The sequence below is a fragment of the Dermacentor albipictus genome, chromosome 4, assembly GCF_038994185.2.
Source record: "Dermacentor albipictus isolate Rhodes 1998 colony chromosome 4, USDA_Dalb.pri_finalv2, whole genome shotgun sequence".
Lineage (NCBI taxonomy): Eukaryota > Metazoa > Arthropoda > Arachnida > Ixodida > Ixodidae > Dermacentor > Dermacentor albipictus.
The window spans coordinates 120772061-120784577 of NC_091824.1; the positions used below are offsets into that span (position 1 = coordinate 120772061).

At 41.6% G+C, this 12517-nt stretch overlaps 1 protein-coding gene across 26 annotated transcripts in view; it reads left to right on the forward strand.

The window, feature by feature from the left end:
* Positions 1-12517, forward strand: part of l(1)G0196 (inositol hexakisphosphate and diphosphoinositol-pentakisphosphate kinase) — a 73808-nt gene that overhangs the window by 20340 nt on the left and 40951 nt on the right. For 23 of the 26 annotated variants that reach the window (XM_065449289.1, XM_065449287.1, XM_065449265.1 and 20 more), the window contains exons 8-12: positions 4054-4215; positions 5261-5484; positions 6990-7076; positions 7157-7232; positions 10607-10648. In XM_065449289.1, the coding sequence (XP_065305361.1) occupies positions 4054-4215; positions 5261-5484; positions 6990-7076; positions 7157-7232; positions 10607-10648 (591 nt within the window). The remainder of the gene's footprint in view (positions 1-4053; positions 4216-5260; positions 5485-6989; positions 7077-7156; positions 7233-10606; positions 10649-12517) is intronic. The other 3 variants (XM_065449270.1, XM_065449281.1, XM_065449292.1) reach the window with 1 other exon arrangement.

Genomic DNA, 12517 nt, shown 5'->3' on the forward strand with positions numbered 1-12517 from the left:
AGTCCTCCACTACGGCGTGCCTCATAATCAGAAAGTGGTTTTGGCACGTAAAACCCCAAATATTATTATTATTACTTCACTCAGGAGGCATAAGAAAATTAGAACTTTTTGTTAATGCATTCCATTGAGCGATCGTCTTTGGAAAAAAGGAATATTTACATCAATGGCGCTTGCGAAAATTGGTTTAATATTATGCACATGTTTGTGATGGGATGCTCTTGTATCTTTGTCGGAGTTGTCATAAAGTTAAATTCCCAGCTCACCAAAGTGTATCGAATGAAGCATCTTAAGTCTGGTGACCTTCCTTCTATCACCTTCCTTCTATCTGGTAGCAATTCAAGACGTGCTTGTAGCATCATAGCTGTTGAAGAGTTGTGACGTTTATAATGATTTTACGGTGCAGTCCACTTATAACGATACCACATATAATGAGATATTGTTTGTAATGATAAGTCTACTTGAGAGTATCAACTTATGCATTTGGGCTATGAGAAAAAAAAACATTTATAATGGTATGTTATTCACCACATATCGTATATAACGATCAAAATTTTGCTGTCTATATGGCGTTTTCCCAACAGAATAATCGCGGCATTTGAGTTGCTAAGTCCCCTTAAACAAGAAATGCCGAGACGGGGCAAAAAGTTTGCCTATGCGAGTTCATATCTGCCATGCAGAGCATTTCCACCCGCGTGCTGATTACGAAAGCCATGGAGAGCACTGCAAGTTGGCGCTGTGCACCACAAGTCGGCCACAATTGTCCTCCACATCCAGAGAACAGAAAAAGTGAAGCGGCACCCATCCTTTCTATAATCTCTCTCTCTTTCTCTCCGCAATCCGAGAAATAAGCTGCAGAAGCAAATAGGCCTGAAGCAGCGGCATATCAGTGGACAGTCCTCCGACAGAGCGCAAGGCTGTGTGGCTCAAGACGAAGCTGCAAAATTTTCAAGGTTCAAAGAAGTACGAGCTTGTGCAGTCGATGATATCAGCGATTCTGAAAACCAGGAGTGCTGCAATCGTGAAGACGGCAACCAGTGGCCATGCCGATCATCGAAAAAGGCGGGCTTTGTGCACCAGGGCTAAACCAACACGGTGGAAGCCACTGACATTATAATTACTGAGCTCTGGGAGCATGTTGCTACTGGCAATGAAACAGGTGGTGCTTTGATAGAGGAGTTCCTGAGTGTAGATAGTCCTGCCTCATTCTGCGAAGAGAGACAGATGGTGGCGTTGTGCGACGGAGGTGACGACAGCAGCGGCTGTACTGACTAGATTGACAGTGGCCCGTCTTCGACACGGACCGCGATGTTCATGCAAAGTGCACCTTCGTCGATCATTGATTTCACGCATGCTAAATTATAGCAGCGAGTGTTCACGCAGCAGCTAAACACGATGCACACCGTGGTTGTGAACCTGAAACTTCCACGAAAGCATGTGCAGATTTCTGGCTATTACAGTGCACCTAACGCTTGACACATTGTTTAGAGGTATATAAAGGTTTTATTTTTCACAGCCTACTTTCTACAACATTGTTTTTGTCGCAAGTGGCGAATTTGGTTTTGGAGTTACAAAGGCATGTTCAGCAGCTTTCTTTTTTACAGCAGTCCAGATATAGGAATGATTGGATGTAACAATCAGATTTTTCATTCTTGGTATCATTATAAGTGGAACGCACTGTATGCGAAGTGGCCAGATAATCTTTTGAAGATTTTTTTTTCGTTTTCCGACATGTGCAGGGTCTCGCAAAGTGTTCGTGTACTCCAGAGCCGGTCTGATAATTGTGTTGCATGCCTGTAGTTGCATCCTGGCCTTGGCGGCTGCATATTGTTTCGGGGCAACATGCGTAAACACCCGTGTACTTAGATTTAGATACACGTTAAAGAACCCCAGGTGGTCCACATTTCCGGAGTCTTTCACTATGCCTCATAATCAGATCATGGTTTTGGCATGTAAAACCCCATAATTTAATTTAATTAATGCCTTTAGTCAAAGTGAACTAGCTGATATTTTTGGTTTGTGTTTTAAGAAACTTAACTTCCTTCATGCCACACAGCATGTATGATAAATATAAATGTGCTTCATCCGTTTAAAACGTTAAGGTGATGCCTAAGTACTTGAATTCTTCTGCTTGCCTGATGAATTGTTCTCCAATGTTGTGTATAAAAGCTAGCTTGTTAATCTGATTAGTGACGCTTACATGGACAGTTGTATCAAAGTTTATAGACGTTCTCCAATTTTCGCACCATGATGCCAATAACTGCAAATTATCATTAAGCATGATTTGATCAGAGAAACAAGATAAATTATGCAGTCATCTGCAAAGGGCCCGTGGACTGTGTTCAATCAAACATTCTGCTACCAAGCAGTCATTTTAGTGTTCAAAGAGCTTTCTTTCACAAGAGTACAGTAGAACTCCTCCAATATATTATTCAATGGACTAAATGTAATCTGGCTGAGGAAACACATCACACAAGCTTGGGTATCATCATACAAACAAGCACAGCGTGTTGTGCATGAGCCTCGATTTGCAGCAAAAACCAAGTTCATTTAGGGCAGCAGATGTAGAGTGGCAAAAATTGGAATGATGATGAGGCATCTCCAGAAATTTCCATCAGTATCAGCTTATTGGAACAATAAAACTTCTTGGGCAAATTGGTGCAATTTAGAAAACATGATTTTTTGTGTGCTAAAAGGACACATGTAAGGGAAAAACACACAGGCATACAGAGAACCATGTGTGTCTGTGTGTGTTCCTCCCTTTCATGTGTCTTTTTAGCACCCAAAAATCATGTTTCCTTATTGGAACAACAATGTGGGATAAGTGGCCTTACAGGGCCCCTCACCAGGTCTGGCCATTTTGAGCTGATAAGCACAGAGCATACAATGCGCGCTAACAATCATGTTTGCAAAGAATGACATCACTGCGCACCGCGGAAAGGCCTGAAATTTCAATGCGAATGCCGTTTTCCCTTTCCCTCGCGATGACCACTCTCCAAGCCAGATGGTGACGTACTACATACTCGTGTCCACAGTGTGATGTCGCTCGTGGTGATATGTGACTTCGAGAATTATTCAAGGCAACATCTGTTATTTGTGTGATCTGTTGCCTGAATTGACGAATTGAAGTTTAGAAAAATAATAAAACACACAAATGGATTGTCTGCATGTTTTTGTTTTACTTTGCACTAAAGCAAGAGAGATGTACTTCCGCTTTGTCTGCTTGTTCCCACGGTCGTGCAGTCACATGCACAGGTACCGAAACTGTGCCGTTTTCTGCAGTGTTCCAGTGCGTGATTATGCTCTGCGATCCACTTGTTCTGACTTAGTATTCGTGTAGCACATAATTATACTGCTAGTCATGCGTCCTCGTGCACAGCCTGCAAAATCATGCACTGCGCGAAACAAGACAATTGTAACAGCCTGCGCGCAATGCCGTCAGGCGAAGTGCGCAGCACCAAAAAAAAGATGCGAGGGGAAAAAAAAAAATGAAGGCAGGGCCCTTTATGTATCCATCAATCTATCCTCAAGGTCCGGTATGGGATAACGCAGGGAAGGAATTTCTCTTGCAGAGGCTAGACGGGTCAAGTGGCGAGAGTGTCTCGCTTTGCACTGGAGCTCGCCTGCTGAAATCATGGGTTCGCAACACTGAAATGTTTCTGTCTCTGCTATTAATGAGCGATCTGAAAAGTTTTTGTGGCAGACCACTTCCTAGATGACACATAACAACTTCCAGCGTATAACCAAAATTTGCTATAGGGCCTGGTGAGCGGCCCTTTAAAGGGTTCCTCACCAGGTCTCGCTACTTTGAGCTTACAAGCACCATGCAAACAATGTGTCATAATAACCGTGTCTGCTAAGTATTACATCGGTGCATGCTGCGGAAAGAGCTCACATTTCAAACCAAATGCCCTTTTTCCTTCTCCTCGTGGGCGCTGTACTGGTACATGTCAACAAGACAGATGATTGCTGTGCAAATGAAACGTTACTGTGAGCGTACTGCTTTGTCCTGCCACATCTTGGACACTATGGGGTACTTTTTGTCCAATGTCTCAGGTGTACACAGTGGGGCCAGACTATGCTCACGCAGAGGCCCGAAAATCCCCTGCGCTAGATGGGAAAGTGGAGCGTGACAAGGAAGGCAAAGAAGTGCGCTACCCTGTCATCTTGACCAACACTGAGAAGCTGATTGCTCGCAAGGTCTGCCTGGCCTTTAAGGTAACAACACTTGTCTGGCCTTTGTACTTAGGCCACTTCATTTTATTTTCTATCTATATCTTTCTTAACTTTCAGTGGCCATGATACCATATTTTGACACGTAACCAACACCCCCATTTACAAACCTCAAAAATTTTTTGAGAAAGGAGGGAAAACGTCTCTCAGCACCACGCTCATTTAGCCACACCCAACAATGCTAAGATCATTATAAAAGCAAACCAACTTAAAGTAAAGCTCTAGAAACAATTTTGTTTATTCAATCATTGTTCACCCATCTCCACATTCACTGCTGGTCTCTTTCCAAGTTTGGTGTGGCTTCACTGCATTGCACTTTCCATTGCCGTGAAGTTGCAGCTGACAAGATGCTGTTGTAAAACTCACTCTCGCCTCATACTTAAATTTTAAATGTACCTATTTATTTTGGGGTAGTAGCTGCCTAAGGGAAGTAATAGTATGACGGTTTTGTACTTGTATTACCAGTAGTACTGTGTCACATTTTGTGAACATGCAGCCTCAAATATTGCAGTTTGTAGAGAGCACTGTAGTCTGCCGCCTACTGATCTTTGGCCTTATCTTGTGCCAGGACCTTGCTTGTTTGTATTGCTTCGCTTTTTGTGCTTGCATTGACATTTATCTCGTGAACTTACTGAAATATTCTAAGTACACATTCAGCACGCCTTGGAACAGCTGTATGCTTTCGCACAGAAATCTTTTATCCGCCACTAGGTGATAGTTAACTAAGGTTTATTGTTTTATTTGTATCTGCTAAAATATTGTAGCATAGTTAGACTGGAAGTAAGTTTTATGTTGATTTACAGTCTAGGCTGCTGGACATGGCTGCCTTGGATATGGATATGAATATGCTAAAGGAGTTACTGTCACTAGAATTGAGTATTCATGGTAAATTTTAATGCTGTGATGAGAAGAAACACTTTGATGACTTGATATTTCAGTAACCAGAAGTGTAAAGCATTCTTCTTTGTGTTTGTGCACACCGTGGGCACTGTCCATTATAAGCAAGATCTCATCTGAAACCTTGTTGCAGCAAACTGTCTGTGGCTTTGACCTGCTGAGGGCCAACGGCAAGTCGTATGTGTGCGACGTAAATGGGTTCAGCTTTGTGAAGAACTCTATGAAGTACTACGACGACTGTGCCAAGATCTTGGGCAACATGATTCTGCGGGAGCTGGCCCCACAGCTCCACATCCCCTGGTCCATGCCTTTCCAGCTGGACGATCCTCCAATCGTGCCCACTACCTTCGGGAAAATGTATGTGCCATCCTTGTCTTGGCTCGTGTTGTTTATTCGATTTCTTTTTTTAGATGTTTATATTCGTTACATGGTGCACACAGACTAGGGCCTGCACACTTACAGGTGGTCCTACATGAGCGCGCATCAATTTTTGTTTCTTGTGCTGGAGAGGAAAAAGCTGCAGTGAATCCTCGTTAAACCGTAGGTGGCTGGAGCTCGGAAAAAGCATGTACTAACCGGCAGTACTTTAACCAAGATAGCGCACGATCGCCCACTTACCTGTCAAAAATGGAACTACGAGAGAGTATGAACAGCAAACATGCAGTATTTATTCACTTTGCGCAACAAAAGTCTTATTTTCGTCTGATGCCACGGTGGGTTAGCAGCGATGACGGCAGCCTCAAACTCACTTAAGCGACGAGCCAGCTTTTCTGCCAGCCCTTTCTTCTCGGCAAACACCCGCATGAGGCTGGTGTAAAGCAAAGCATCTGCCACTGCTGTCGGGCCTGAATCTCCCGAACTGTTGCTTACATGTCGTCCTCATCACTGTTGTTAGGTGACACTTCGGCAATAAGAGAGGCAACGAGGGTGAAAAGTTAACCTCGAAAAGCCAAACTTCGTAGCCGACGTATTTTTGCTGTCGCAACAGCACTGCCGAGCAACTTCTACTTCTCATTCCAAATGTCACACACCGTAGTCAACTAGATCGCTCTCGCGTGCCAGTACCGACTTCTTTGTGCCCATTTGATAGCACAAACAGTGTCTAATTTTTCTTCTATGCTGAGCACCCGGTTCTTGTCCTAGCTTGCATGATGCAACAACACCATAAAATAAAGAACGAGCCAACAACACGGGCCACAATGCTCTCCGACTCTGACACGGCGCTGAAATTATGTTGATGTTGATGTTGCTTCACCCGTCCAAGCGCCCTCTGCGTTTGCATGTGGAGGCCGTTTCGATCTCTGAGGCTCGTTGTTTTGCCGGGCTGACGTACCACTGTGATTTCGCGATGAAAAGTAGAAACACTATGTGTTAATCAATATGTATGCAATAAGCTTGTACGGTTTATGCGGATGCAAAACATTATGTTCAATGGCCACTGAGTAAGGGATTTGACATTACTACTTTTAAAACAAAACTACTGTTTAAGCGGTTATGGTTTAACAAGGTTTTGCTGTATCTGAAAAGTGGAAACGCTACGTGTTAATCAATACGTATGCAATAAGCTTGTACGGTTTATGCGGATACAAAACACATTATGTTCAATGGCCAGTGACTCAGTGAGTAAGGGATTTGACATTACTACTTTTAAAACGAAACTACTGTTTAAGCGGTTACAGTTTAACAAGGTTTTACTGTATCTTCGAAAGCCTCCCTTGTGTTATAGTACTTGTAGTCACATTATGTCAGCATAGGTATTGTTTCTTGGCCCTCTGGGCTGTTGAACACATGTGCTTTTCGGCCTCATGTTCTAGATGTGAACATGACATATGAGATTTTACTTCACTCTTTGCTATGCTTAGGATGGAACTCAGATGTGTCATCGCTGTCATTCGCCACGGGGATCGCACACCTAAACAAAAGATGAAAATGGAGGTGAAGCACCCAAAGTAAGCACAGCCTTGTCAGTTTATGTTCATCCAAAGCAATGCGTACCATGGCACCAATATCGAGTTCCTTGTTTCTTCAGGTTCTTTGAGCTTTTCGAGCATTATGGAGGTTTCAAGGATGGCCACATCAAATTGAAGAAACCAAAGCAGCTGCAGGCAAGTGGCATGTTTAATCCTCTCTTTCATCACAAGCAGTAATTAGACATTCTCTTAAAGAGTGACAAAATCATATTAGACTGACATATTACTGTTTCATCGCTGTTTTCAATAGTTTTCAGAAATATGGTATTTGTTAGAAGAGAAAATGAAGCTGAATGTGCTATTTTCTGAAATTCATGACAAAACCTCTCTGCCAGCATGCCAATGTATTTTTTTTTTTCATATTTGGGCCATTGTGGCTTAGTAAAAGGGCTTTAATGTCATTAAATTCAGTCTTTGTCTCTTTTAGAACACAACACTGTCCATCTGTGCTGGTGAAATATTACCTAAGCCTTTGTAGACATCATCAAATTTTATGATTTTTCAGGGAGCTGGTGTGGGAACTTCATTGTTGCATGGCTACCAGTAATTCATCTTTGAATCTTTTCTAGCCTCTTACAATAAGGGTGGCTTTTTTGGTATTGTAGAAGTGTAATTTACAACACAGCTCTAATAACTTTTCACTTTAGTGTCCCTTTAAAGGACACTGAAGGAAGATGACTCAATTCAGATTGGCAGTATACTTTTCTAAAACAGCAAGTTAGTTGCTTCTACTGAGAGCACAGTTTTTGGAGGCGAGGAAATGGGGCAAGGCCCAAGGCTAGCTGTTCCACTCCTTCACCCCTAAAGTACACCATCCTGTGTATCACAAATTTGGACGACTGATGATCATGGATAGTTTGTTGATTACTGTAGTCAATTACAGGCTAAAAATGCAGCGACAAGTACATTTTAAAGGGATTGCATAAATACACATCAGCTAATTGCCTTGTATAGTTCACCTTCACCTTGTAGTCCAGCTTTGTTTTCAATATTGCAAACCTCCTCTTGAAGGGACACTAAAGGCCAAATACTAAGTCGATGTGGACTGTTTAAGTACCATTCCAGAAACCTCACAACGCTTGTTTCGTGCCTAAAAGAGACTTAGTTTATGAGAAAATTGCATCTGAAGGGTCCGAATGCCTTTTTCGAAGTTCAAATCTCCTGCCACCCAAACGGAGGAGTGGTGATGTTGCATACGCCATCGCCACCCTCTGCTGCCATCAGTGAGTGAAATGTCGCCCAACAGACGGCGGTACCGAGCCAAGACAGAGCGGTGAATTTGCCGCTGCAGGTGCTTTTTAGTCAAGTGGCATAGACCGTTTGTGCATCCCACGACATCACATGGAAGTTGAATTCTCTGCTACTTGCAGTTTGTGCAAGTTTCGTGAGCCAGTAAAACCACTGCAGCACTGTGCGATAACATAACTAGTGAAGCGCGAAAGCTTGGGCGGTCTGTTTCGGGAGTTGAGCGAAAATAAAACCTTTTGACTGCCTGCGTCGTTGTCAAGGGTAACTTCAATCACTTCTCTTTTCTAAAAAATTAAATGGGACTGGACAAGTAGCATTTTATTTCATCTTATAATACAATACAAGGATGTTTTTTGCAACGAATGGTTGAGTACTAGTGACAGAATTTAATTGAAGAGTGCTTTCGTCATCGGGCAAGTACTACTTGAATGTCCCAGGGTAGTCTCTAACCATGTCCTGCATTTACCTCAATTTCTCGATTATTAAGGCTCTGTTCAAGATAATATTGATGCCTTAGAGATTCTTGAGCACTACTCAGTCACTTTAGCTTGACTTAATATTTTCCTTTAGTGTCTCTTTAAAGTGCAACCACATGCATGTAATTTTTGAGCGATGAATGACAGGTTTTGCTGTCGTGGAGGGCGATCTGTCGCTGTCGCTTGTTGCATCACCGATTTTTGGTCAGCCAGAAAATTTCGCTTGTTGCCCGGAAGTGCACGGGTGACTTCCACCGGGGACATTGATTGCGCAACATGGCATCAACCTGTCTGCCCACTTCGATCTATATTCACTCTTGCAACTTGCTCCTTTGCCATGACAGTAAAAAATAAATACATAGTAACATCAGCCATCATTTCATCTCATCTCAGCTGAGGGCAAAGTGTCAGTATTGTCTTATCATTATTATTGAAACCAGTTGTTCATTTTGATGCTTCTAGGCCTGAGACTCCAACCACAGCTGCGAAAGTGTTTTCAGTTTTGTTACCATGGCACCATGCCATGGCACCATGGCATTTCACGCTGGTGGCATGCAACATTTCCACTGATGATGTCAAGACACCTTGATTAAAACATTGGCCTCATGGGTACATTTGCGGTTGCATTGCAGCACACGATTGCATTTATTTGGACCACAATGTAAATTTCTTGCTACCTGTTTTCACGATGTCTCACCCATTGCTTGCTCCACATGGTGACACGACAGCATGACAAGGTCTACCTGTCGCGTCGCTTCAATATCATGCTCATGTGGGTGCCGCTTTGTGGTGGGAGGGAGGAGGGGAAGGTAGTGGGCATTAAGAACACTCCATGTTTATTTTCAAAGTAAAGTGAATAAAACGGTTTTATGAATTTTAGAAATGAAACTTTGACCGTCATTTCCTTTTGTAATAAGCAACTTATTATCACAAAGTTAACAAAAATGGAGATTTGGAAGGATACTTTTTCCTCTAAACTGATTTAACATTTTTAATATCCCTGTCAAGCGGGCAAGGTAACGGCACTTATGGAGAGTGTCACTCCTGTTAAGTGCACTTAGCGAAATCTAAACATCGCAAGTGGAGTGTACTTGGCAAAGAGTGCACTCCGGTCAGAGTGCGTTCAAGAACGCACTTTGCTGGCCACCAGCAGTATAAATCGCACGAAATGTAATGCATAAAAAAGGACACATAAGTTCATTTTATTTGTTGAACAGCTTTTCACAAAATCTTAACAGAACTCGCTCATATTCTGTTTTAGCAGGATCAAATGCCGTCTCGTTGCACGCCACCATGTTGTTCTGGATTGGCTAGGCATTCGTCTTGGCTGGCATTGACTTGCAACACTTATAATAAAAAATTTTTCTGTTTTTGTTGAGAAAATATGTATCACGGTTGTGTTTATCTATAATACAATGTAAAACAATCACTTTTTAGAAGCTTTTTTTCTTTTTAATCTGCATCTTCAAAGTCTGTCAGCATTGTTTTTTTTATGGCAAGTGCACTCTGTTTTTTCATTTAGCACCGCATAGCCTAAAGTGTCACTCAGGGTCATGGAGTGAATTTTGCGTAAGTGCATTTAACTTGCCCACTTGACAGGGATATATATAAGTGTGGAGTTCCCGTTTAAAGTGTGGAGGCATGGAAAGCAGGGGCAGCACATATTGTGGGTAGTACTGCAAGATACTAATTTTTCAGGTAGTAAGGGACTGTAAGGATGATTATGCTGCATTCTAAAATAAAAGAAAGGTTCACCAGGCATTTGTATGCTTTCTTTTTCTTCAGAAAAATGACCTGACTCTGCGAAGAAATGATAAAATTTGTGACGTAAGCAATCGGCCTCGCTTGTTCTGAGGTCCGGACATGAGAGAGATTGAGAAACAAAACACCAGCACTCTTTTGCAATTTCTGTGATCAGTAATCTTTTTCCACTGTGTAATGAGTTATCTGGAAGAGTGTTCTAATAAAGGACATAGCTGATCACTATCCTATACTTTTAACCTTCCCTTATACTCATGGCTCCGAAAAACTCACGTATGCAAAGTTTATGCTAGACAAACAATCATTCCTTGAAGCCGTGTCGAATCTTGACTGGTCCCCCATCTTTTTCTACAAGTGATCCACAAAAAGCGTTTGCACTGTTTATGCTTAAGTCCTGTTTTTATCATCTTTCCCATCAAGTTAAATGCAAAAAGAAATTTGCATCACCTCAGAATCCATGGATAACAGATAAGCTCCTAGCTTTAATGCGCAGAAAGGATAATCTTTACAAGAAAATCAAGCGACAGCTATTTAACTAGAATTTAGTCATTTGGTACAACAAGCTTTCTAACCAGCTTTCTGCCACATTGAAAAAAGCTAAAAAAATATGGTACAAAAGAAAAATTTTGTAATGCAGTAAAAACGTAAAAAAAAGAAATGGGAAATTGTGAACTCCTTCTTAAATAGGGCAAATAGTCGTGAAGCTACAACCGAAACTGCTTATCAGCGTAAGGTGTACGAGACTGCCAAAGAAATAGCTGATGCGTTCGCTGATTTCTTCTTTAGCAGCGAACTATAGACACCTGCGCATGACAGTCCCGTGCCGCAGCGCCTGCCACAGTCTTTCTTTTTATTTCCAACTACATCCCAGGAAGTTCTAAACATTATAAACAACATGAAAATAACCGGCGCCGGCATTGATAAATTACACCCTTCCCATATAAAATTAATTGCACCCTTAATAACTGATATCCTTGTAGACATAATCAACATCATGTTTAAATCAGGCAGTTTCCCAGAGAAACTAAAACAAGGCAAGATCGCCCCAATTTTTAAGAAAGGTGACCGCTCTAATTTTCAATTATCGCCCCATCTGTTTACTACCTTTCTTTAGCAAGGTAATTTAAAAGCTTATAGGAAAAACGCTTAACTAATTACCTTACAGAATTTAACTTGCTCTTGTTGCGCTAACCGATCAACTAAACCTCGCTATCGGTGAAGGCAATTATGCAGCTTCAGTATTTGTAGATTTAAGCTAAGCATTCGAGAAAATAAATCATCACATTTTATTTCATAAGCTTGAATCATTCGGAATTACTGGCCCAGCACTTTTGTTACTACAAAATTACTTAACTGACAGAGTGTACGTAGTAACTATTTCACGTGTTCATTCTAAAACCATGTTCACTAATAGTGTCGTGCCCCAGGGTTCCATATTGAGTCTGCTTTTATTATATGTAAATGATCTGCCTAACTGCCTCTCTTCTTCGAAATGTATACTGCATGCAGATGATACTACTATAATTAAGTCCGATAAATGTCTTACAACTTTAATATCTAACCTTAATGGCAATTTACACAGCCTGCTGGAGTGGTGCCATACTAACAAGCTACAGATAAACCTGTCGAAAACAAAATTTGTTGTATTCACTTTCCACTAACGAACACTTCACTCCATTCCTCCTATTTTTCTTGACACCAGTCCTATCCCTGCAAGTTCTTTGTGTAATTATCTTGGTATAGAAGTAGACAGAAATCTTAAATTTATTGGACAAATAACCTAAGTAAAACAGAAGATTACTTATGGGATCAGGGTACTTCTAAAGGCACGGAACATATCTAACCATCAAATATTACTATTATTATACTTTTCATTTATTCATTCCCACATTATATACTGTGTTACTTGCTGGGGAAACACTTATGGAACCCATT